The sequence below is a fragment of the Dipodomys merriami genome, unplaced genomic scaffold (assembly GCF_024711535.1).
Source record: "Dipodomys merriami isolate MVZ:Mamm:240054 unplaced genomic scaffold, mDipMer1.0.p SCAF_738, whole genome shotgun sequence".
Classification (NCBI taxonomy): domain Eukaryota; kingdom Metazoa; phylum Chordata; class Mammalia; order Rodentia; family Heteromyidae; genus Dipodomys; species Dipodomys merriami.
In genome coordinates, this window is record NW_027206333.1 from 291,055 (window position 1) to 318,378 (window position 27,324).

The following is a 27,324-nucleotide window of genomic DNA, read 5'->3' on the forward strand; positions in this document are numbered from 1 at the left end:
TTGAGAAACATACCTCTCCTGAATGAGTCTGTCCCAGGATCATTTCACTTTAGGAGGGATTTCACTTTCAGTAGCTCTAATGGGCCTGGCTTCAAATTCCACCCCTTATTGTCCCAGTTACTTCAGACTTCTTATGCTTTTGGGGTGTTAGAGTGTGCCTGGGCTGTGTGCTAGGAAACTAGACAACAGAAAAATTAAAAAGAATACACTTGTCTTGGTGAAAGTGAGGGCCTTGTGAAGACTGACAGGGGTAGGGATGAGGAGGAAGAGGAGAGTGAAACACCAGTAGGGGCCACATGTAAACACCCAGTATCCAGACACACCTAGACCAACTAAAGCAGCATGTCTACAGTCAGGGCAACTTGTTAAAGCTTTGTAAACCATTCATGATATCTGGCTAATTGGTCATCAACCCAAACACACAGTGGGGAAGAAGGTGACAATACGTTTGTAAAACAGCCACTGAGCCAGAGGAAACCTTCTGTAGATCCATCTCCCACTACTACCACTTTAGATACGGAATGTTCATTCCTCCCTCCCTCTCCGCCTTCTTTTTCTTTCCTCTTTCTTCTTTCTCTCTCTTCCTTCTTTGATCCCCCCATCATACTGAAAAAATATATGTATTTCTAGGAGTTTTACAATGTAAAATGTATTAAGATAAGTGATCCACACTCAATTGGGAAAGACATTTATTGTACGCTTGTCATATCTAGCCTCTCAGGTCAACATCCATACCAAAAAACTCTCAATCTCAAAAAATAGTCTCAATAATATTAACGTTTTATAATTCTATTAAATGATCAAATCATGCAAAGTATGAGGGGGAAAGATGCAACATTAACTTAGGATCATCCAGTTTCACATATTCCTAGAAGTGGTCCAAATCATTTCAAAAACATTAAAAGTACAGTCACCACTCCTCTTGACTCATCCTTGTAAAGTCCTTTTGAAGAACCAGTAAGTAGCATTCAGGAACTGGTTCTCAAAAGCTTTCCCAGTAAGGCTGAGCAATTTGGTTCCTGTCTCTAAGGGAAAAAACTAAGAAGATGGTGGCTGTCAGTGAGTGTGAAATGTTCTCTTCTGTCCTCAATGATGGGATGCTTGTTCTCTCTACTGTGCTGGTGACAGAAATAGTCATTCTTCATTCAGGCTGTGATAGACCCTAGGGCATTTACAATTATTTCCAGGACCCCTAGGAAACTTTCAAGGAAACTTTTTCAAGGAAAAAGAAATAGTTTATTTTGTCATCCATGTACACATTCCAAACACACAACTTAAAGCCCATCATCTTTTTGACTAGGGGAGGGAGGCAGGGAATCCCATAGAGAAATCTTGTAAATCTAGGGATAGAAGAAGAGCCATTATTTGCTTCCTGGCAGTATTTGCTATGCATCCATGAGTAGTCAACATAGAACGGTAGAATATACACTCTTCCATGCTGAGTCTTTCTCCAAGAAATTAACTAAGACTCATTTTTTTTTTTTTTTTTAGGGCTGGGGAGGTGGCTCAGCGGTAGAGTGCTCGCCTAGTGTGCATGAAGCCCTGGGTTCAATGCTTTAGCACCACATACACAGAAAAAGCCAGAAGTAGTGCTGTGGCTCAAGTGGTAGAGTGAGTTTCCTAAACAAAAGCAGCTCAGGAACAGTGCCCAGGCCCTGAGTTCAAGACCCACGACCGGAAAATTTTTTTTTTAAAGATTTATGAATGTGAAAGGAACTAATTGTATACATTAATTATTTTTTTAATATCACTAGGTATCCCCCCCCCCTTTTTTCGTGCTGACACTGGGCCTTGAACTCATAGCTTCACATTCTGGCTTGGCTTTTTTGTTCAAGGCTGACACTCTACCACCTGAATCACACCTTGGAGATAAGTCTCACAGACTTTTTCTGGGCTGGCTTTGAACTGTGACTCTCAGATCTCTTGTCTCCTAAGTAGCTAGAATTACAAGCTTGAGCCACCAGTGTATGGTATTTTAAAATTAATGCAACAATACATGTTTATCATAGAAGCTAAAAGAGGAAGAGGGGGAGAGAAGAAAAGATTGGAAAAGGAAAAACAGGGAATCATTGTACTTTCAATACCAAAATTTTAAAGTATTTCCCCTATCTTTCAATTTAGGTTCCCCCCTCCCCATTTTCTATTAGCAGCCCCACAATGAAGGTTCCTCCTTCTCCTAAGACAGTAATTCTAACCATGAGCATTGCTGACTCAGGGATGCAGAATTTGATGCTAAAAGAGATGCAGGATGCTTATTTCCACCTTGGCTTCCACCTTGGCCTCGACCACCTCCTCTTCTGGTTGAAGCACGATTGTTTTCTAAAAGAACACCATAACTTGGGAAAGAGGAAGAATCTTAATCTGTCCATTAGTGACTCACATTTATGTGGGAAGACATGGCATGCTCATCACTGGGGTAGAACCTCTATTTGAGACCCAGGCCAGATGGTCTCTGCTGGCGAGAAAGCTAGATATCCATGTGGGAAACATCCTTAGGCTTGTGGCAATAGGTATGCAGTGGGAAGGGCTGGTGCAGCCAGTGTGGCTCAGTGGTAGAGGACATGTCTGGCATATGTGAGATTTGAGGTTCAATTCATTTTTTAAGTTCTTATATGTGTTGACGTATTTTAATTTAAAATTTCCCATGAGATTTCTGAAGGACTCAGTTAAGATTTGACTTGGATAAAATGACAGAAGTGAATTGCATAAACAGTGCCCACGGCTACTTATTAAAAAGAGGACAGAAGCCAGGCACCAGTGGCTCACATCTGTATTCTATCTACTCAGGAGGCTGAGACCTGAGGAACGCAGTTCAAAGCCAGCCTGGGCAGGAAAGTCTGTGAGACTCATCTCCAGTAAACCACGAGAACACTGAAAGTGGCACTGTGGCTCAAGTGGCAGAGTGCTCACCTTGAGTTGAAGAGCTCAAGGACATTGCCCAAGCCCAGAATTCAAGCCCCATGACTGACAAAAAGAAAAAAAAAAAAAGAGGACAGAAACTGGATGTTGGGCATTGTGTAAACTAAGGAAATTAGCAAATTCAGAGCTTACAACTGCCAAAGAAGAACCTGTTTGGTGCTGGGGGAAGTTGTAGATCACTTTTGTTTGTGCTTGGTTTTATTTTTTGAGGGAATGTATGTTACTTACATAAGGGAACAAAACAAGTTTTTATAATTTTAGATGTGCTAAGTTTGACAGTTCTTCAAAGGTCAGAGGCTAATGGAATACGAACATAGGTCACAATAAGAGAAAAGGGCTTCTGGGAACAAGTTGGGCATATCTAGTAGCTCTGGCAGGGTGTGACTGGGAAGATAAAGGGGAAGGAGGAAGTCAGAGAACAGAGAAGCACTAGGCTGAAGCTGGGAGTGGTATGTAATATGAGGGTGATATGAGCCAGTGATAGAACTGTACCAACCAGTCATTCACAATCTGGGGGATCCTCACACTTGGAACCCATTTTCACAGAGTAAGTGTCTTGCAGGACATACAAGGGTAGGGCTTCACTAGCCACTGTGCTAGGCTTTCTTGCTCAGAGGTTAGCCCCACAAAACTATTAGGTCAAGGACTTAGCATCTACTCAGCAATAGCACTCTAGTGTTAGCAATTGCTCTGGGCCAAAGGCAGTGCTTGGGATTGTACAAGACGAGGATAGGGAAAGCCTTATTGTTTAATTCCATAAATGCACAACTGGCAAGGCTCATTAACCTTACCCAAATGGCATGCATGAGTTTCAAGTGGATCATTTCTGTGTAGCACCCCTTTCTGGAAGTCTGTAAGATATCCAGAGTTCTATACTGACTTTGTAGAGCTAGGGTTTGGGAAAAGATTTGCAACTCAACTTTGGTAAGCATAGAAATGTTACAATTTCTCTGAGGTTATAAAAATAATTCTACATATAAAAGCAGATGTGGAAAACTAACAGACTACCTGTCAGAACTAGGTTCAACTTACTTGATGGATTTAGAAATTTAGAAACTCAGTTCTTACAGATGATGTTTGGGGTCCATGTGATGCAGGCAGATCAAAGAACAGCAGCCACTCCACCCATTCCTCCTGCAGGTCTAGTACATGACCCTGCTTAAATCCCAGGACATGTTTGCATACGACCCCCACTACCTCCTACAACATTCCCCACTTAATTAATTACTTTTTGGCACTTACTTTCAGCATTCCTTCACAGCTTATACTCCCACTCTAAAAATAACAATAATACATACACTGGGCAAATCTATTATAAAAATGAAGAAATGTTTATAACTCTGTAAGATCATAAAATGCACATGTTAATATCATGAGGTATTAGAAGCTGCCAAGTTGGTAAGGAGGAAAGAAGGGTCAAGTTTTTGGTAAATATTTAAAGTATGGGTTGAAACTTGGTTCAGCAGAGCCTTTAAAATTAATCAAGGGCTTATGTCACCATCTGTAGGACTAAACCATGCTGATTTTACCCAAGTAGGACAGGTCAACCAGGTCAGATTTAAGAAGTGACCCAGATTTCCCAACAGGCCTTCTCCTCTTGATATTTTGCAATCTGAAGCTTTCTACTGCAAAGACCCACACTGTTATGGGAGGCTGGGGCTGGGGAAGAAGGTAAGTGAGCCAAATTACTCAAATCTACATTAGATACCTTCAAGCCTAAGATAAAACTACCTTGCCAAAGGCTCCAGGTGGAAATACCCATAATTGATCAAAGAAATACAGCATCCATCACCGATTCTTCAAAATACACTATGGCATTTGGTGGTTTTCTAGAAAGTGCAGCAGAGTTTTAGACTTTCGCAGAGTTGGAAGTTACCCAGGAAGCAGCCAAGCCTGGTGTGGAGCTGTGTCACGTGTCATTTGCCCCTTTTCTGTCTTTGTGTTGCCGTCTAGAGATGAAAGGAAAACAGTTACCTGAAAGCCCAAACACTATCTGTAGCTTCTAGAACAGAAAGGTAAGCTGTACATTTACACTTCTAAGGGAGGGGAAAAGAAAGAGTACCCTGATGCCACCAGCCTTGGCCACGTCTTTCCCAGTCTAATCCCAGGCTTCTGGCCAGCTAGAGAAGAAATACAATTCTTGTACTACCAAAAAGAATTCTTCCAAAAGAATTCCAAGAGTTCTTCCAATGTCCAAAAGAATTACAAAATCACCCAAACTTATGGTACGGATGCCATTATTTTAGGGGACCCCCCCCACAAAACTACAAGAACGGCATGAAGACAAGTTGCTGAGATAAATTCTTAAGTAATTTTGTCTTTCTCTAGCATTTGTTTTTGCTCTTTTTTCCTTTAATGTAGATCTTTTTTTAAAAAACAAAACATGTAGACTATGATATAAATACAACAAAAAACAGATAAGCATAGACTTGTAGGTAGTAGTTCCTGAAATCCTCTGGGAAAAAATGAAATTGAACAAATGTCATTGAACAAGTTGGTTTCTTACTGGGCACAATGTTAAGGGAAAAAAAGGTTTAGTCTGAAGTTATACAATACAAAAAACCAAGTTGCTATAAATCAGATTTCTTTGGTGGAAGGTAGAGAGGAAGTAAAGGTGATGAAGGCTTCCCTTGACCCTCTCTCTCCAGAGCCTGCCTCCTGGTTGCTCAGCCTTTCCCATAGCCTCTCACACTATCTGACATGTCTTCCTATCCTAGAATGGAAACATTTCCAGGGCAGAGATTTTAATCTTCTACACTGTCAGTTTCACCATATAGTATACCTAAATCAATGTTTGAAACACAATGGGTGTTCAGAACATATTCTTAAAGACATGAAAGAATCTAAGCATATTCCTTGGCTTCTTTCTCGACAATGATTTTACTTTTATACATATCCTAACTAAAATACATGTGTAAGGTAACAATTCCTTTAGCAGTTATGAAGCTTCTGATGCCTCTGTAAGTATCTGGTGCTTCCCCTCTCTCACATAGGCTTGGTTAGTATGACACGATCAAAATATCATTCACTAATGAGAGTACAGTAAAAGCCAAAAGGCTGGCAGTTGAATTAAAGCTTCGACAGGCAAATGTGCAAGCAAGTAAAGCTCTCCCTCAATTCTGGTGTGGCCTTCTGGGAACAAACTGACCTGCAGAATTCATTAAAAATATATAGAGAAGACAAACAAAAATAGATTTGATTTTTCCTTTCTTAAAGTGAAATTTATACTTACAACAGAGTAGTGAAGGATGAGTGGTTATAAGCTACACAGACAAGGTAGAGGAAAGATCTGTGGGAAGCCAAAGGGAAAAGCCTGAGCTTCGGTATAGAAAGGAGGTATAGAAAGGAGGGCATCTGGGTACTGCCACCTACAGTCTGAAAACCAGGGAGGCCAAACCCTCTGGTTTACCTTGGAGGGTTATACAGATGAATTTCAATTATAGCTGGGCTCCTATGGCTCAGACCTATAATCCTAGCTACTCAGGAGGCTAAAATCTCCAGTATCATACTTCACAGCCTTGGCAGAAAAATCCCTGAGAGACTCTGGTTCCAATTAATCAGTAACTAAGCTAGACTGAAATGAGGCTCAAGTGGTAGATTGTCAGCTGCAAGTGAATAAAAACAAGCAAGAGCACAAGCTCTGGTACTGGCACTAAGTAAATAAATGAATGAATAAATTAATACTGTTATATGATTGCTGTAAAACCTGTGAAGAGATTTTACATAAAGCTAGGAAACATCCCAGTCACTCTGATAGGCCCCAAAGATGGTGTGTAAATTACAGCACATAAAAAAGGTGTAAAAACTGAGTCACTTCTTTTAGTTATTCAAACAGGGCAAAGTTGCTGGACATCTTCCAAACACTAATAAGGATACCCTTCCATCACCTCCTTAACCTGTCTTTTAGGAAGCAGATCACCAAATTTGGGTAACTCTTAGAGAAAGCAAACTTGAAAATACAGCAAAAGAAAATCTAAAAATAGAAGAAGAAGAAAACAAAAACAAAAACAAAACCAGAAACTCAGTTCTATTCTCAGGACTATTAGTACTATGTGGTCAAGCATATATATAGATGAAGTTCCAGAAACTGAGGGGAGAGCCTGGGGAGAACATAAGACTATTTGATAATAGTGGCCAGAAATGTTCTAAGTCTGATGAAAATTATAAACTCAAATCCATGCTTATCCAATTTTCAAATAAGATGAACAAAGAAAACAACATTAATATATAAATAACTTGTAAAAAGTATTATGAAACAAAAAAAAAAACTATAAAAAGCCAAGGAGAGAATGCATTTATATAATGTGGAAGGAATCTTAAAAATTATCACAGATGTCTCATTAGGAATTATGCAATCCAGAAGGCAATGGTTCCTTGGATGGATAAAAGGAATTGATGAACTTTGCCTGTGCTAATCAAGAAAACAAAAAGACAAAAATGTCTGATATGGGTATAAAAAGGGAAATATCATTTAAATAGTAAGAGATAATGCAAAGATGAAATCCTATGCCAAAGAACTTGAAAACCTAAACAAAGCAGACATATTTAAAAAGATATAAATAATCAAACTGACACAAAAGAAAGAAGAAAAGTGAAATAGCTATACAGCTACCACAAAAATTGAAATTGTAAAGAAAATTCCTGGCCCAAATGGCTTCACTGGTAAATCTGTCTGCCTTATACAGAAGAAACAAAGCCAATCTCACAAGATCCTTCAGAATACAAGCTTTGATATTCCTAATTCATTATAAGACCAGTATTATTCTGACACCAAAACCAGACAAAGTTATAACAAGTAAATGAAAAGGCAACATCCCTCATAAGTAGATACATAAAAATCCATAACAAAATGTTAGGAAATAAAAGTTAATGCTGTATATGAAAAGAAATAATATATACACTGAGAAAACATAGTTTTTCCCAAAAAATGCAAGGTCAATTGAAGATTAAAAAAGCAATCGCTTATGCAGAAAGGAGACTACTGGAGGAGAGAGGGAACCAGTGGGAGGAAGAAGAGAAATAAGAGAGGGTAAGAAGATAACTATAACTAAAGTGCATAGTATTCAAGAATGCAAATGTCACATTAAAATCATCATTTTATGAAATTAATAAAAAACAAAATTTTAAGTGAAGGGAAAGAAAATTGGTTCTCTATGATTCAAACATTAAAAGATATTCCTTTATTGAAGGAAAACTATGGCCATCTCATTAGATACAAAAATTATTTGACAAAATTCAATACTCCTTGTGTACCTGGGCCCAGGCTCATGACTGTAATCCTAGTTACTCAGGAGGCTGAGATCTGAGAATCGCAGTTCAAAGCCAGACTGGGCAGAAAAGCCCGTGAAACTCATCTCCAATTAGCCACCAGAAAACCGGAAGTGGCGCTGTGGCTCAAGTGGTAGAGGGCTCCCCTTGAGTTGAAGATCTCAGGGATAGCACCCAGGCCCAAAGTTCAAGCCCCATGACTGACAAAAACAAAACAAAATAATAACAACAACAAAAACTCCTGGTGTAAAAGGAATAGAACACCATTTCTTTAACCTAAATATTGACATGAAGATTTAGAAATTCTAATGACTATATAATTTGTCTCTCTCTCTCTTACTTACACAAACACACACACACACACACACACACACACACACAATTCCTAGCTTTGGACACTATTAGGTATTAACATGCCAAGAGCAATGAACATAACTACTACCTACTACTCTAAAGCTTTACAAAGGAACAGTGTTCCCTGGGGAAAAGATTCATTCAAGTAATAGACAGGGAAAGGAAAGGGCCTCTAATACCCTGCAGCAGAAGTAAGGAAATATGAACACAGATGAAAGTTATACTGCAAGAGTTCCGGGAAGATGGCGGAGGAGAAGCTGGAATCTGAACAAGCTCTCGCATAGAAAGCAGTTTTAGAGTTCCAGTGAACAGTCCTAAGCCAGAGAATCACACCAAGTGTGCCATCACAGGACAGAGAGTTAGTCAAGAGAGGGGAAGCCAAGGAGACACATCTGAGCGCCTGCCAGCAGCTGCCGCTGCGGCGGAAGGGTCGCGGCGGTGACCACCACTGCGGGGTCATACCTGAGACACAGAGAGTCCGGGACGAAGGAGCCAGACGCAGCAGACGAGCGGATTCTACTCAACACCAACAAGAACCGACAAGGAGCGGACATCTTCATCCTGCAGTTTGCAGACCAGAGACGACCCAGGATCCAAGACTCGGCTTGAGTACAAGCCCGATGTCCTCACTCCTTCTCAGGGAGCAGAGGAGGGAAGGCCACCCCTCCGCCCCCAGCACCGGTGATCTCCATCTTGGATACCGACAAAGCTCGGAGGAGCTGCTAGCTCCAGCTCAGGCCTTGGAATAAAACGAGTCTTTTAGCAGGTCACAAGAACTTGACGGCAAAGTGACCAGCCAGACTCAGCTCCATCCAGGGAAAAGTCACCCAGCTCAGGCGCCAGCCATTGGAGTGGCTTGCCTCACGGGGTAACCAGACCAGAGGCTGCCCCTCCCTCTAGCAGCCTCCACAATCAATTGAAAAACAGAAACCCTGAGAATGGCTCCAGGCTGGGCTCTGTGAGCTTTATCACAAAATAGCCCCAGGGAAAAGCTATTGTTTGTTGAAAGGCCTCAACTCTACCCAGAACCTAGCCTCATCACCGCATCCCCCTCTTTTGTTATTCTCAAAGCAGATCACCCTCCCAGAAAACTAACCTGGGAGGGGGATCTCAAAATCTTGAGTAAAGCAGAGCATTTTTCTGCCTCTTCCAACAAACCGACTTAAGAAACCAATCAAGCCACAGGACCTCAAGCTGACCAGAGACTCCAACAAGAGACTGGTTACAGACAAAAGGGAGATACAGGATTCTTCCCACCCCTCCCCCCCTCCCAAAAAAAATCAAGACTTTTTTTTCTTTTCTTTTTTTCCTTCTTCTTCTTTTCTTTTTTTTGTTTGTTTTTTTTGTTACCTTATATATATGTATATAATTTTTTTTCTCTTCTAAAACTTTTATTAATCTTTAATTTTTGCCTCTTCTGAAAAATAATTGTTTTCCAGTAACTTTTTTTTTCTCCTCTTATAATTTGTATTTTAGGAACACGTGAATGAGCGTTTTCCTTTCTTTTCTTGTCTTCTTTCTCTTTTTCTTTCTTTCTTAATTATCTTTTTGTTTTTTGTCTAGCTCTACTGAACTTCTGATCTTTTCTTCTCCCTTTCCCATCCTTAAAGTTTTTCACATCTCCTCCATGTCCCTCCCTTTCTCTCAACATATTCACATTCCTCTCTAAATAGACAGTCTTTTAATCTCTATAATAACATTAACTTTTACGTTTCTATTTTTTTTTTCTGGTCTCTTTTCATTCCTCTTTTCGTCTCTTCTTTTTCTCTCTCTCTACTTGCATCCTACCCAACCCATTTCCTGCATTGTGATTAGGACACAGTTAATTCTCCCTGTGCCTCCCCACACCAATCTATTCCTATTTTTTACCCACATCTCTCCCTAATCCTAATAATTTCTGGTTTTCCAAATTCTTTTCTGCGGTTCGAAGTCCTTTAACATATAGTTGTTTGATGTTGAATAGATGTATCTGTTGAACTAGATTGAATCTGTAGACTATTGACTGTACAAACGCAAACTTTGGTTGATGGTTGCCTTAAGATGGTGTACTAGCACAAAACTGGTGCTATCTTCATCTCAAATGGGCAGAGTAAGCCGGAAAACCACAAGAAAAATGGCAAATTCGGGTATCTCAATTCCCAATCTTGATAATCAGGGATTAGAACAGATAAAGAATAATCCAGAGGAGAGTTCCCAAATAGCTCTACAATCACTACTAGCAAACATGATAAATGAGAAGTTTGACAATGTACAAAGGACTCTGTATGAGCGTGATAGGGAGAGAGAGGAGGCATCCCAAAAGTTTATACAGGAATATCATAAGCGTGAGGAAGCTACTCAAAAACTGATACAGGATTTGCGTGAACAACTTGAGAATACTCAAAGAGAAAGGGAGGAATGGCATGAGCAGGCTGAGAACACTCAAAGAGAACTGCAGGAATCCCACGAATGGGAGGAAAGAGAACTGCAGGAATCCCACAAACGGGAGGAAGCTAATCAAAGAGTAATTCAGGAATTGAGAGACCAGGTAGAGAATACACAAAGATCACTAAAGGCATTCATGGAATCCATTAACAAAGAGCTGAAGGAAGTCAGGGAGACCACAAAGGGAATGCTGAATGGAACCCAACAGAAGGAATGGGAGTCCAAAGAAACCATAACCAATCAACTAAGTGATTTGAGAACAAACACTGAACACCAAATTAAGGAAGTAAAGAAATTCATACAAGACCTAAAACAAAGCTTCAACAAAGAACTTGAAGCCATCAAAGCTGACCAATTAGAAGGAAAAGGGATAAAAAACAAAGTAGAGAGTCTTGACAGCAGGTTAGACCATGCAGAAGATCGAATCTCAGGGATTGAAGACAGCCTAGATATTATAAAGAACATACAACCATCCAAGACAAGTCCAAGAAATATGATAGGTCTATCCAACACCTGGAAGACACCATCAGAAGGCCCAATCTAAGGATAATGGGTGTAGAGGAGCACCTAGAAACAGAAGTTAATGGTCTAGGAAATTTGTTTAACAGGATCCTAGCAGAGAACTTCCCAAACATACAAAAAGATAGGCCTATTCAGATACAAGAAGCTTTTAGAACCCCAAATAGACCAGACCAGAATAGGACATCCCACCATCACATTATAATCCACACAGGATCAACTCAGACCAAGGAAAAGATCCTTAAAGCTGTCAAGGAGAAAAGGTTAATCACCTATAAAGGGAAACCAATTAGAATCACCTCAGATTTCTCAGCAGAGACAATCAAAGCAAGAAGAGCCTGGAATGATGTATGCCATGCCCTAAAAACAAACAACTATCAACCAAGAATACTGGACCCAGCTAAACTCTCCTTCATAACTGAAGGCCAAATAAAAACCTTCCATAGCAAAGAAAAATTGAAACAATACATCTCCACCAAACCAGCCCTACAAAAGATTCTTAAAGATGTCCTACACATAGAAAACCAACAAGACCTCAACAAAGGCCAAGAAACTGCACCCAAACTGAGAATCCAAGAACCATAGGAAGAACCCAGTTTTTGCAGCCCCCAAGAAGGTGGATAACATGGCAGGAACTCCCAAATACCTCTCAGTCCTATCTCTTAACGTTAACGGACTGAACTCTCCAATTAAGCGACATAGACTGTCTAGTTGGATTAAAAGACAAGACCCTTCTATCTGCTGCCTGCAGGAGTCACATCTTGCCCGTAAAAACAAACACATTTTCAATGTTAAAGGCTGGAACAAAATCTACCAAGCAAACGGCCCTCATAATCAGGCGGGAGTTGCAATCCTAATATCAGATAAAATAGACTTCAAATTAAAATTCGTGAGAAGAGATAAAGAAGGTCGCTACATACTAATTAAAGGATCTCTCCTTCAGGAGGATATTACAATTCTAAATATCTATTCGCCAAACAATGGAGCACCCAAATTTATCAAAGAAACACTACTTTCCCTCAAATCCCATATAGATCCAAAGACATTAATTGTTGGGGATTTTAACACACCACTCTCCCCACTAGATAGATCAACTCGGCAAAAACTCAACAGAGAAACCGCAGATCTAAACAGCTGCATAGATGAACTAGACTTAACAGACATTTACCGAACATTTCACCCAGCAGCATCAGAATACACGTTCTTCTCAGCAGCACATGGAACGTTTTCTAAAATAGACCACATTTTAGGCCACAAAGCAAACTTGTCTAAATTCAGAAACATTGAAGTTATACCTTGCATTCTCTCTGACCACAAGGGAATAAAATTAGAACTCAACACCAAAAGCCACCAAAGAAAGTCCGGTATCACATGGAGGCTGAACAACACACTGCTGAATCATGAGTGGGTCATGGAAGAGATTAGAAAGGAAATTCAAATGTTCATGCTATTCAACAAAAATGAACACACAAATTACCAGCTCCTCTGGGACACAGCAAAGGCAGTACTCAGAGGCAAGTTTATAGCTCTGAGCTCCTACATCAACAAATTGGAGAGATCTGAAACTAGCAATTTAATGACACATCTAAACCTCCTTGAAAAAGAGCAGCAAGATAAACCCCAATCCAGTAGACGAAAAGAAATAATCAAAATTAAATCAGAATTAAATGAATTAGTATCCAAAAAAACTATAGAAAGAATCAACAAAACAAAGAGTTGGTTCTTCGAAAAACTTAACAAAATTGACAGACCCTTAGCAAACCTCATCAGAAAAAGGAGAGAACACACCCAAATTAATAAACTCAGAGATGAGAACGGAAACATCACCACGGAAACAACCAAGATTCAGAACATTATAAGGGAATACTTCTCAAAACTTTATGCTAATAAGTTTGAGAACTTGACATAAATGGACCTTTTCCTAGCAAATATTAACATGCCAAAACTAAACCAAGATGAGTTAAACCAGCTTAACAGGCCCATATCAAGCATTGAAATAGAAACAGCAATAAGAGACCTCCCAGCTAAGAAAAGTCCAGGACCAGATGGTTTTACAGCAGAATTTTACAAGGCCTTCAAAGCAGAGCTCACACCAATACTCCTCCAACTCTTCAATGAAATTGAAAGAGAAAGCTCACTACCGAACACATTCTATGAAGCCATCATAACCCTCATCCCCAAACCAGGCAGGGACTCATCAAAGAAAGAGAACTATAGACCCATTTCTTTGATGAACATTGATGCAAAACTTCTCAACAAAATTTTGGCCAATCGACTTCAACAATTCACCCAAAAAATCATACACCATGATCAAACAGGATTCACTTCAGGGATGCAAAGCTGGTTCAATATACGCAAATCAATTAATATTATTCATCACATCAACAGGAGCAAGAATAAGAACCACATGGTTATCTCAATAGTTGCAGAAAAAGCATTCGACAAGATCCAACACCCCTTTATGATGAAGGTTTTGGAAAAATTAGGAATCCATGGAACATTCCTCAATACAATAAAGGCTGTATATGACAAACCTACAGCCAGCATTATATTCAATGGTGAAAAACTAAAGCCATTTCCTCTTAACTCAGGAACAAGACAAGGATGCCCACTCTCTCCACTCCTCTTCAATCTAGTATTAGAATGCCTAGCTACAGCAATAAGACAAGATGCAGACATAAAGGGGATCCAAATAGGGAAAGAAGAAATAAAACTCTCCCTCTTTGCAGATGACATGATCTTGTATTTAAAGAATCCCATAGACTCCACTCCCAAATTACTCAAGCTGATTCAAAACTTTGGCAAAGTAGCAGGTTATAAAATTAACCCCCCAAAATCAATGGCTTTTCTGTATGCCAACAATGAGAAAAGTGTGGCTGAAATTAGGAAAGCAACTCCATTTGTAATAGCCCCACAAAAAATAAAATACCTAGGAATTAACTTAACTAAAGAAGTGAAGGACCTCTATGATGAAAACTTTAAAATCTTGAAAAAGGTAATCAACACAGAACTTAAAAAATGGCAAAACCTCCCATGCTCCTGGATTGGAAAGATTAACATCGTGAAAATGGCAATACTTCCCAAGGCTATCTACAAATTCAACGCGATACCTATCAAAATTCCACCCTCATTCTTCAAGGAAATAGAAGAGGCAATCCAAAAATTCATATGGAACAATAAAAGACCCCAAATAGCAAAAACGCTCCTCAACGGAAAGAACACTGCTGGAGGAATATCAATACCAAATTTCAAACTCTACTATAAAGCCATAGTAATCAAAACAGCTTGGTATTGGCATAAGAACAGACCTCAGGACCAATGGAATAGAATTGAAAACCCAGAAATGAACCTACATACGTATAGCCATCTAATCTTCAATAAGGGAGCTAAAACAATAGAATGGAAGAAAGACAGCCTCTTCAGTAAATGGTGCTGGCAAAATTGGTTAACTACATGTAGAAAACTAAAGCTAGATCCTTATATATCACCCTGCACCAGAATCAACTCCAAATGGATCAAAGACCTTGAACTCAAAGCAGACCCTCTGAAAACATTACAGGATGGAATAGGAAAAACCCTAGGTCTCCTTGGCTCAGGCCAAAATTTTCTGAATAGAGACCCAGAAGCACAACAAATCAAAGAAAGGTTGGACAAATGGGATTGCATAAGGTTTCAGAGCTTCTGCAGGGCAAATGACATAGCTAGCAAGATCAATAGAAAGCCCACCGATTGGGAGAAGATCTTTACTAGCCATACAACGGACAAGGGTCTCATATCTAAAATATACTTGGAACTCAAAAAATTAAACCACCCAACAACAAATCCTCAAAGAAACAACTGCCCAATAAATAAGTGGGCAAAAGACTTAAAGAGAAACTTCTCTGAAGAAGAAAGAAGGATGGCCAATAGACACATGAAGAAATGTTCAACATCCCTAGCCATAAAAAAAATGCAAATCAAAACAGCCTTGAGATATCACCTCACTCCAGTTAGAATGGCAAAAATCAAGAACTCTAACAACAACAGATGCTGGAGGGGATGTGGACAGAAAGGTACCTTACTTCATTGTTGGTGGGAATGTAAACTTGTTCAACCACTTTGGAAAGCAGTATGGAGTTTCCTCAAAAGACTTCACATAGATCTCCCCTATGATCCAGCAATCCCACTTTTGAGCATTTACCCAAATGTATACAAACAAGACCACACTAAAGGTACCAGCACAACTATGTTTATTGCAGCATTATGTACCATAGCTAAGATATGGAACCAACCCAGATGCCCCTCAGTAGATGAATGGATCAAGAAAATGTGGTATATATACACAATGGAATTCTATGCCTCCATCAGAAAGAATGACATTTCCCCATTTGTTAGGAAATGGAAAGGCTTGGAAAAAATTATATTAAGTGAAGTAAGCCAGGCCCAAAGAAGCATAGGTCCCATGGTTTCCCTTATTTGCAATATCTAGTATAGGTATGAGCCAAGCGGAAAAGGTCAGATAATGTGATGTTAGGAAAACGAACCCTTAAATATGTATTTTAATGTTTTCGTTTCTTTCATGCATGTGTTTCTAACGCATTTATAAGATTATTTCTTTGTTGCTTTGTATGTCCCTCCCCCACAGTGTAACCCCCGCTTTCACTATATTTGATGTCAGTATAACATGTGGAGGAGATGGGGACAAACAAGTCGTTTAAGGATTCAGGTGGACCTGTTGCAACAATGAGAAGTACAAAATGTCATGTCAAAACCAGCTTTACAATGTCGTTGTGGGGGGGGGAGGGGGGTATGATTGGTTGGGGGGGACGGGGGAGGCTGGGAAGGGAGGTGAAGGGTAAACAAAGGAGGAGGCTGCAATGCTTGGTAAGAAATGTATGCATTATCCTGCCCATGTAATTGTAACCCCTCTGTACAATATGTTCTCAAATAAAATAAAATAAAATAAAATAAAAATTAAAAAAAAAGAAAGTTATACTGCAGCAAGTTTCTGGAACTATATGTACATTAAATTTAATAGAGATACTATATTATAGCTCACTATATAAAATAAACATCTACAAACTCATTCTGATGTGCATTTCTTTTATTTTTTATTTTATTTTTGCCTGTCATGGGGCTTGAACTTAGGTCATGGGCACTGTCTCTGAGCTTCTTTTGCTCAAGGCTAGCACTCTAACACTTGAGCCACAGCACCACTTCAGACTTTTTTTTGTTTGTACTGGGGCTGCATATATGTTCCACAAGCTCTCTACCCCTAAGCCACATTCCCTAGCCCTGATCTACATTTATAAATGCTTATGTAGTAAGCAGAAAGGGAAATCTGTTCCATACAAAAGGATGCCAATGGATACAGAAGATATGATAGAAAAATCATGAGTAGATCGTAAAACAAATGGGTTGGATATGGAATAGGATACTTATGTCTTAGACATTTTACCCACAAGTAATTTGTTAATTTCAAGGGCAGTTGATAGTAGTGTGCAGTAGACACTATTCTGAGTGACTGGGGTTAATCTGACTAGCATTGGGAATACTGATCTCAATAGGATGCACTGAAAATGACATCACTCCTCTGGTGTCCATCCAAAGTATACAATCAAGAAAAAAACAAAAACTGTTAGACAAAAACTGAGAATCATTCTGACAAATAGGTGGACTGTACTCTTAAAAAATGACAAGTAAAACAACAGAAGAAATTCTTCCCAATTACAGAAAAAAAATACAACAAGCAAATAAACTACAACAAAATTGAAAAAATCTTCAGTTCTAGACCCTTGTACTTTTGGTAATCTTTAAGTTTCCCAGAGATAGAATACTCCTTGCAAAAGTGTTTTCCAGTGTTTTAGAGAACAATGGAAAAAAGTAGAGAACTAGTGTATGTCTAACACTTAAGTCCTACCAGCAACTCTGTCATTAAAAATATAAAAATTTTAAAAACCCTAGAGATAATAATGGAAAATGGGTTTTGATACACACTAACCAGCCAGAGTGCATCCACAACATAATAAACAAATACCAAAGACAGTCATTGTAGTAATAATGGCTAGTTTCAAAAATCAATGGTAAAGCACATCAATAAAACCACAAGTCAGAGGCTGGGAAGGTGGCTCAGTGGTAGAGCGCTTGCCTTGCATGCCTGAGGCCCTGGGTTCAATTCCTCAGCACCACATAAGCAAAAAGAAAAAAAGCTGGAAGTGGCGCTGTGGCTCAAGTGGTAGAGTGCTAGCCTTGAGCTGAAGAGCTGAGGGACAGCACCCAGGCCCAAAGTTCAGGCCCCACGACCGGACTCCAAAAAAAAACAAACTAGAAGTCAAAGATGATTATTATTATTCTTTAACACCACTTTGAATATCCTAGCATACATAAGAATACAAAAGACAAAAAAACAACAGGTATAGGTACTAGAAAGAATTACATATAGGGGCTGGGAAGGTGGCTCAGTGGTACAGCGTTTGCCTTGAATGCATGAGGCCCTGGGTTCGATTCCTCAGCACCACATAAGTGAAAAGAAAAAAGCCGGAAGTGGCACTATGGCTCAAGTGGTAGAGCGCTGGCCTTGAGCTGAAGAGCTGAGGGATAGCGCCCAGGCCCAGAGTTCAGGCCCCACGACCGGACCCCCTGCACCTCCCCCCAAAAAAAGAGAATTACATATAAACTTTTAGAATTCATGACCTTATTTTGAGTTGAATATTCAGGATAAATAAAAACAGAAATATTTTAGATTGAGTTTAGTTAATTGATTATTTAAACAATACACATATAAAAATCGAAAATTTACCATAAAATGACCAGTTAATAGCCTAAATGAAAAAACAGATTCCATTCAAATAGGAAAATGCCGAGACATTCTACTAAAAAGAATTATCTCTGAGATGATGAACAAAATCTCAGTGAAAGGAATAGTTAGGATCTGAATAAATATAGAGAATACTGTGTTTCTGAATGAAAACAATAAATTCTGTAAGAAAATATTTGATTTCCTCAGAATAACTTATGAGTCTAACAAAGTCATAATGTAAATCCCATCAGAACTTACTCTTAAAACCCAAGAAATTAATCCCACAGGCAAAATGGAAAATAAAAATGGTAAGAAAAATAACCAAACCATAGCTTTATCTCATGTGTTGTTTAAAAATATTATCTGCGTGATTTAAGTAATTAAAACAAAATAAAAAAACTACCAAAATAGTAGAAGAAAATAAAAGCAACTAGTTAAGTTTTCTGTAGAGGAAACACTTAAGTGAAACATATTTCAATGTCATTACTAATCAAGTACAATAAATTTCTTTGAAATATATTTCCACATATATAAGCATATATATGGATAGATATAGATATATCTTCATATTATTATTTATTTTAGAGGTTGAACTCAGAGCTTTGTGCTAGGCAAATGTCTTACCATTTTAGCCATGCCCCTAGGTTACTTTTGCTTTAGTTTATTTTTAAGGGTGGGTCTTGAACTTTTGTCTAAGCCAGCCTGGAACCATAGTCCTCCTACCTCTACTACCTACAGAGCTGGATTATAGTTACACAGAAACCAGTAAATCCACATTAGAAAATCTGTTCTAAGGACAAAAATATGTGGACAAAATATTTACATATAATCTGGTTCTTCAAATACTGAACATTTGTAAATAAATGGGGACATTACTTAAATAACCAAGTATCTAAACACCTGAAAATTATATTGTCATAAAGGCATTTATTCACTTATAGTAATCAATTTTGGTAGAACTGGGATTGAACCTGAGGCTTTAAGCATGCTAGTCTAGCAACAGTGTTTCACCACTGACCTATAGCCCAGCCCTGAAATATCTGTATGAAGAATATCTAAGAGCCTGGGAAAATGTTCACAAAATGATATTCCAAAAAAGAAAGCTACTAAAGCTTCTATTCCTTCAATTTTTTTTCAACATTTTATTGAACGAAAATACACCAAATTATCTTTGGGCAATGAAAAGGTAGGAGATTATAATGTTTTTATTTTGATCTCTATTTTCTGAAAAATGTATTTATAAAAATAAAAAAGCACTTTTAAATATAAGCTTACTAAAATGTACAGTCTTGTTTCTATTTCTTTCAATACTCTGAAAACTATGTTTATAAAAGTTTATGCAAAGGTGCATAAACTAGCAAGCCATTCCTTCAAATAGCTGGTTTATGAGGACACTTCGAGGCTTGAGTTATTTCAATTTACCATGATCGTGAAGCTATACAATTAGTTTCCATATTTTGTTCAGAAATACTAAATCCAAAGCAACATTGAAGGATGAAAATTTCTCCCTGCTAAAGTGGTGATTAAAGATCAACATGAAAGAAGAATGAAAATGGAACATGTAGGAAACAAACATTTTGTTTTGCTTTATGAGATTTTATTTCTAAAGTTTCAGATCTTCCCAATTTTTTTTTTACTTTTTGCCCCAAAAAAGGTTTCAATACTTTTCATTCCGCTCTTGTCAACTTTAGCCAAAGCCTTCTGAGCTGCAGTCATTTTGCTACTTTTCTGTTGTGAAGATAAGAGAGAAAAGTTGTTATGAATGTACAACATTTGTAAATTAAACATGCAAATCAGACAAGACCGTGCAACCCTCAAGGTTTTCTCAGGGAGGTAAGCATCTGTTGCTAACAGCTTCATAAAGGAGTGAAGCAAGTTCTGATATCTATTCAGAATTCAGACTTCAGAGATGGAATATGTTAAGATAAAACTGCCACCTTCCAAGAAGGAATGTTACAAGTGGTGGTTTACTTTGGGGGAGTAATTCTGGAGGGTGCATTAAGTGTAATAACACAAACAATGGGACTGCCACAGGCGGCAATTGTCAGGGGGAGGAATTATAGCCTTGTATTACCACACGATGAATAATTCACAGCAATTTACAATCTGATTTTATTCACTCACTCTATGGAAAACCAAGGACAGCCTATATTCAAAAGATGACCTGTATTGCCAATTATCCCAGGCCAGCAGGATAGCTGTCCTGTTTTTTTCCTCCTAAAAGAAATGCTTTCCATAAAGCTGCCTCCAATATTTCTGCCCTGTACATTTCTCTCTCTTCCTGGTCACTGTATATATTTTTATTATGTCCTGTAAAATACACTAGAAGATGATAAATAGCAACTGAGTTCACTAGGAGGCATTACAACTTTTTAAAACAAGAATCAATAATGGAAATCAGAAAAGAAAAAGAAAGATTTGTCTCCTTAGGAACTCTAAGACCAGATCCTTTAAGGACACTGTATGATTCTGCCATTTTGCTTCTCAATCTGCCTACCTTTGGTAGGCTTATTTTGTGACTAGATGGTGAAAAGTGACAGTCTCTTTCAGACAAGTTTTCCTGTGCATTTAACTATAACTCTGATCCAACCCTCTTCTAGCACTGGTGGCTGGCCAAGTGAAAATACTGGGAAGTGTTATTTCTCCTGAAGGCAGGGCAGAAAGATTCTCTGAGAAAATGAAATGTCTCTGTCGAGAGCTAGCTATTTAGGTCAGTCTTAAACTGGCTCATTCTCAGATTGATTTCTACTTATGAATAAAAGAATGACATTTATGCAAACATTGAACACTATTCAAATCTAAGAGGAAGTTAACTTATCTTGAAATGGGCATAAACACAATAAAAAAAACCCATCTCTATACTTAACTTCAGAAAGTTTAATTGTTTAAAAAAAAATCAATTGAAAAGGCTAAAAACACACCAGAAAATTGTTGGTACCATAAATGGGTATAAATAAATGGCTTTAGTACTATCCCAACATAAAAATAGGTAAGGAGAAGTGGCAATAGGTAAGTGGCAAAGCACTAGTCTTGAGCAGAAAAAATAGGCAAGGGACAAAAATAACTATGCAAAAATGCAAATAGACAATGAGCAACTAAAAAACCTTCTTCTATTTGAAAGGCAAACATTTTCAAGAATAAAACAATATTTAATTCTGTTAAGAATGCTGGAAGTGAAGCTTTGGCTCAAGTGGTAGCATGCCAGCCTTGAGCAGAAAAGCTATAGTACAGTACCCAGGCCTTGAGTTCAAGCCCAAGTCCTGACACATTAAAAAAAAGTAAATGAATAAGCAAAATAAATATACATTCACAATTTCAGGGGCTGGGAAGGTGGCTCTGTGGTAGAGGGCTTGCCTTGCATGCATGAGGCCCTGGGTTCGATTCCTCAGCACCACATAAGCAGAAAAAACAACGGAAGTGGTACTGTGGCTCAAGTGTAGAGTGCTATCCTTGAGCTGAAGAGCTGAGGGACAGCACCTAGGCCCAGAGGTCAGGCCCCACGACGGAGGGGGGGGGACGGGATGGGACAAGATTTGAGCACAATTTCAATTATGTCAAAGCTCACGGTCCCCAATTTAGTTCTAAATTGTGTCAAATGAAATAATCAGAAATGCAGGCTGTAAAAAAATTATCTATCCTTTCATTAAAAAAAATCTAGAAGTAATCTGTATGGCTACATGTAGAGGACTGATTCAATGCCAAATCCCATATGATGTAATAAAGACTTATGATTGGGTATCACGAAACCATGATTATGATTTCAAAGAATGTGTAATGATACATGAACATTTCCACAATATACCAGTAACTGAAAGGGGCAGAACCAGAAGCTATGTAAGTATTACAATGCCAATTTTAAAGGCTACCTGTTATTATAAAGCATGTACAACTAAGTAAAAAATGTTATCCAACTCACATTTGTAAGGTGAATGCTGACTAGTGGAATTATTATTAATAATTTTTATCACTCTAATTTCTGGGAAGCTCTGGAGAAGTTAGGGTGACAAAGGAGTTACCTATAGTGAAACTTCCCACCTACCAACAAACATGGCAAAACTTGAGGGCATTGATGCTAAGCAGAATGCTTTTCTTTGGTGTGTAAAAGGTCGTAATGCCTTAATGCTTTCACTACCATACACTATTTTGAATGAACTATTAAGCCACAGAAATGCAAGTGAATAGTTTTCCCCAGTCAAAACTGTATCCACAATCAAGCATGCAATTATTTCTGGATGTGTACTGTATCACTCACTGAGGTCTGAGGACAGACAGTAGCCACTACACCTGGACAAACATACCTTTTCAGTCTTCAAATCTTTAGTGTTAAACTTAGTGTAATCTTCTTTTGCTTCTATAGGCTCATCTGATAACTTTGGTTTCTGCAATGTTAGAGCAGTGAAGAGCATCAAATATCACTCTGCCACTTATACCAATCCATTAAAAACAACCATGCAACTAAATGTGCAAATTTGTACCTACACAATAGCACAAAGCTGGCAATGATTTTACTTTTATAAGCTGCTTTTTATTTGGACCAATCCCTAGGGAAGGAAGCCACACATCACTTCCAGAAAGAAACCATGGTGATGATGGGATATGACACAACCTGGCCTCAGCCCCTTAACAAAATAAACGGTTTGTATATACCAGCTTCAGTGGGCATCTGGGTGCTGTAGACTTAAAGGATGTTAAGAGGCAAAATGCACATCATGAAAGCTAAAGATGAGAATTCCCTTATAGGGAGCCAGGTGTCCAGCTGGTTTATGCTCAAAATGAATATAGGGCAGCATTATTCTATTATTACCATCTATGAGTAGCTTCATATCCTTCCCTCTTTTTTAACTCAACTATCTCAATTTATCCACATGAGAATGGCTATATACAACAATCAGCCAGTAAGAGAGGAAACCTAAATTAATAGCACCTAGTAGAGGGCTTCATTGAGATGTTAATTTTTATAAAAGTGTCCTTTCCATTAGGCTCAATGTAGCTAAGTTGAATCTTTGTATTTTCACCTTTCACTTAGTGTTTTGCACTCTAGTGAATGCATGTGAGAATCCTAGCAAGAACCAGACCTTAATAATAAATAATGGCCTTAATAATTATAATATAGAATGGCCACACTTCATGGAAAAGGTAAGAAGCAGGTCAGATTAGTCTTGTTTGACATGGAGGATTGATCATATGGTAATTATAATTTGGAGTTTTAAAGACCTTTAAGCTGTTAGTGGAAATATGCAGCAAGAGTCAACACGGATTTCCCCTAGGAAAGAGAGATCAGTCTCCAGATCTCTTCTTCATACCCCTGCCTTGTTAACCAAAGCACCAGTACAGGTGGTGCTAACAGATGTCAATGCCTCCATGACAGGTGGAGATAAAACTATTAAAGTTTTTCAAAAGCTTTGCCATCAAAAAAAAAAGGAGAATTCCCTTCGCCACAAAGCAATCTCTAGCAAATAAATCATTAAAAGGAAAAGACTAATTTACCACAAATCAATGACCCACCAACACAAAGTGAATGGATGTATCTCATGAATACATGTTCATGTTTAAAAGAAAATCGCAGTTAGGGAATGCCTATCGTAACTAGAAAGTTACCATCAACCAGTAAAGTGGAACTTACAGCTTATAATGCTGAAGGCCACAACTGTTTCAGAACTTGAAGACATGAGGATATATTCAATGAACTGTATCTCACAGATAAGTCATTATAAATACTTGGACATTATTATAGGACATTATTCACATTATTCACTTTTGCAACTTGACAGTTCAAGTTGTAAAAAGTTCATGGCTAGAACTTAAGACAAATATATTTCCAGATGAATATGAAATGTTTATTAAGGGCAAGGAGTTGGTCAGATCTTTTAATAGCACACATTCAAACAAGACATGAGTTACAAGTGCATCTAACAAAAAAAAATAATTGTTACACTTTCTTCCCATAACTAATTTTTGTTATTCTCAGCACACTGTTGGAAATGTTGGAAAAATAGGATTGTCATATTTATTGAGATTCTTGTTATTTAAAAGACCAAAACCCTATAGTTTGGAGAGATACTTCAGCAGAAAGAGATGAGTGTCTCAGAAGCCAGTACAATGGACATAACCAAAGGGAGAGAGTTCTGGAAGAGAACAGAAGAGCACCACAGAGATTAATGTCAGGCCTGGACTTACCATCTTGCAAATAGTTTAGAAGAAAGAGATTGGGAACGTCTCCAAACCCCTGACTGCATTCAGCTCTGCTAGTTGACAATGACAAAAGACTAAAGAAGGAATGGAGGAAGTCCAGCTTCAGAACAGACAGATATGTGATAATAAGGGACAATGAGGCAAAAAATAAGGAGAGTGAACTCCACCTATCCATTACAAATACAGACAGAGATGCCCAATGGCTGTCAGAAGGTATTTCCTGAAAATAATCAAGGATGTTGCTGTAAAAAAAAAAAATCAGTCAAACCCAGGGCACACACAGGTAAACTAGTAGAAACTTAGCTTACACTTGTTTAACCTATAGTACAATATATACCGTGTACCCCAGAATCCCAGGAAAACGTACAGAGAGGAAAGCCTTGAAAAGCAACTAATACAACCTAAGAAGTGAGGCTGAGGTTCAGTGACAGTATTCTGAGCTCTAAATCAGAAAAAGAAAAAGAGACAAACTATGCCCCCACTGGCCAAATCCAGCTGGCCCTGGATTTTATAAATGTAATTTTGTTGGAACCTGGCCATACTAGTTCATTTACAATGTGTTGTCTGGGATGTTTTCTCACCACAAAAACAAGAGTTTAGCAGAGACTTATGCTTTAGGAACCAGAATCTAAACAGACCCTGAATCTAAGTCAAAATCTAAAACAAAATACAAATGACCTAAATTTTAGAAATAAAATAAAAGTGGAAAAGAGAAAAATAAACTATGGAATGCATTACTCCAGGAAATAACAGAGGTTAAAATCTTCAAGAACAAGTTTAGATGAATCAGTGGATATATTTGGGGAGGAAAAGAAATATTCCTAATTTTTCTGATGGAGAGAGATAAAAAGCAATTACTTTTAGAGCACCTACCTTCTTAGTTATAGCAAGATGGTTATTTTTCTGTGTTCCCCAAGCTATTCTCAGAGATTAATTCCTAGTTTTTCTAAGAGCAACTGATTTCCATCCAATGCTATTCTTCAGAAGAGTAAAAGATATATCTGCTTTAATAATCTACCAAACATGGCTCTAAATTAATACATGTTCCATTTTCTAGTAAGACTCAAGGTGATAAATGTTTTCAGAGCTGCCACCATTACCTTTATATAGGACATGATACAAAAAAAATCCAAAATATGTTGGTCCTTCTGAAGCCCAAGGAATGAATGAATGAACAGTAAAAGAAAGTTATTTAGCACCAACAATGTGGGCACTGCACATTCACAAGGCATCCATTCCTTAACTGAGCAAGGACCAACCAAACATAGAAGAGGTACATGTGCTTATTTTCCTGGCTTGGAGCAGCACTATACTTAGCTGAGATGTAGCCTAGTCTGAGACATGCTAGATTGCCATCAAGTGTGGTTTATGACTGACTGGCTCCTCTAGTCTTAGTATCTGGGCAATTAACACAATTTGTAGAGGAGTTGTGGGTGGCAGTATAGAAGTCTAGAAGAGGAAATGGATTCCCACTAACAGATGAGATTTACATACAGATTCTTCATTTCAAATTCTGAATAAAAGCCAGGTTATCTTTCTTCAAAGGATTCTTTGTTACAAAACTCATGTTCTGTATACCTTTGTGTTAACAATAATTATATTCAGCAAACTATGTTTAAATTGTGTGTAGAGTATTCTGGGTGATTAGTAAAACTAGCGATCCATCTACCTTAAGATTTCAGCTAGGCATGATGGTCCATACCTGGCATGCAAAAGCAGAAGTAGGAAAATCGTGAATTTGAGACCAGCTTGGGCTAAGTAGTGAGAACCTATCTTTAAAAAATAAATAAATAAAGATGTATTTATAATACTTTTAGAGAAGTATCTTTCTAAAATGAATTTAGTTTTCAGTATTCAGGTAAAGTCTAAAAACATAAGAAATACTATTGGAGAACAGTCTACATTCCACATTGCAATACTCCATGCAAGATGGATTTTGTATGCTTTAAAATACATGAGGACAAGCTAAATTTGTGTGGTAAAATGTGTTATATTGTTCCAAGCCCCTAGAGATAGCTTGGCCACAGTCTCTTACCTTTGATGGAGGGTTTGGCAATGGAGTTGAAGGCTCTGGAAGCCTAAGGAAGTTAAAAATAAGAATCATAGTCATGGTTTTTCATAGAGAATCTGGGCCAATTTAAGACTTAGGTAGTCCTTATTATAGCTTTACCTCCACATGTCTTTTCAGAGTGAAGAATGCAGAATGCAATTTGTTTAAATGAATGAATCTTTATTTTGCTACTTAATTCCATATATGGGAATTGTCTAAGAAATAAAATTGGAACTCATTTTTTCTTTGGCCTCCATAATTTCTCATTTGACACTGGCGTGTTTTGTCTTCATAAATAGTTCATTTGCAAGTGCAAATTATTCTAATTATTATACTGTCCAGAAAAGCCATACAACTCTATCTCTTCTATTAAACAGAAATTCTATTTCCATTATTTCTGCCTCCCAAATCTTTAGCCCAAATTTAAAATTTTCAGTGGAAAAGATCTAAACAAATAATGAAGTACCAAGACATAAAGTCTCTAGACAAGCATCTAAGAAATCCAGGCAAACATTTCTTTTTAGAGAATGTCATCCCTGGGGGCTGGGAAGATGGCTCAGTGGTAGAGAGCTTGCCTTGCATGCATGAGGCCCTGGGTTCGATTCCTTAGCACCACATAAGCAAAAAGAAAAAAGCCGGAAGTGGCACTGTGACTCAAGTGGTAGAGCTCTAGGCTTAAGCTGAAGAGCTGAAGGACAGCGCCCAGGCCCAGAGTTCAGGCCCTGTGACCGGACCCAAAAATAAATAAACAAACAAAAATACCATCACCACTACTACCAACAATAAAAACAAAATCCCTACATTTCCATTTCCCGGAGTT

General features: G+C 38.2%; 1 protein-coding gene across 3 annotated transcripts in view; it reads right to left on the minus strand.

The window, feature by feature from the left end:
• Positions 1 to 826: 826 nt before the first annotated feature.
• The window catches only part of LOC138818347 (ribonuclease H2 subunit B), a 74,217-nt gene continuing 47,719 nt past the window's right edge, over positions 827 to 27,324 (minus strand). For 2 of the 3 annotated variants that reach the window (XM_070009347.1, XM_070009348.1), the window contains 3 exons: positions 26,490 to 26,532; positions 22,561 to 22,641; positions 19,843 to 19,990 (listed from right to left, as the gene is read on the minus strand). In XM_070009347.1, coding sequence (XP_069865448.1) covers positions 19,874 to 19,990; positions 22,561 to 22,641; positions 26,490 to 26,532 — 241 coding nt within the window. In that variant the 3' untranslated portion in view covers positions 19,843 to 19,873. Of the gene's footprint in view, positions 4,869 to 19,842; positions 19,991 to 22,560; positions 22,642 to 26,489; positions 26,533 to 27,324 lie in introns of those variants that run through there. The other variant, XM_070009349.1, reaches the window with a different exon arrangement.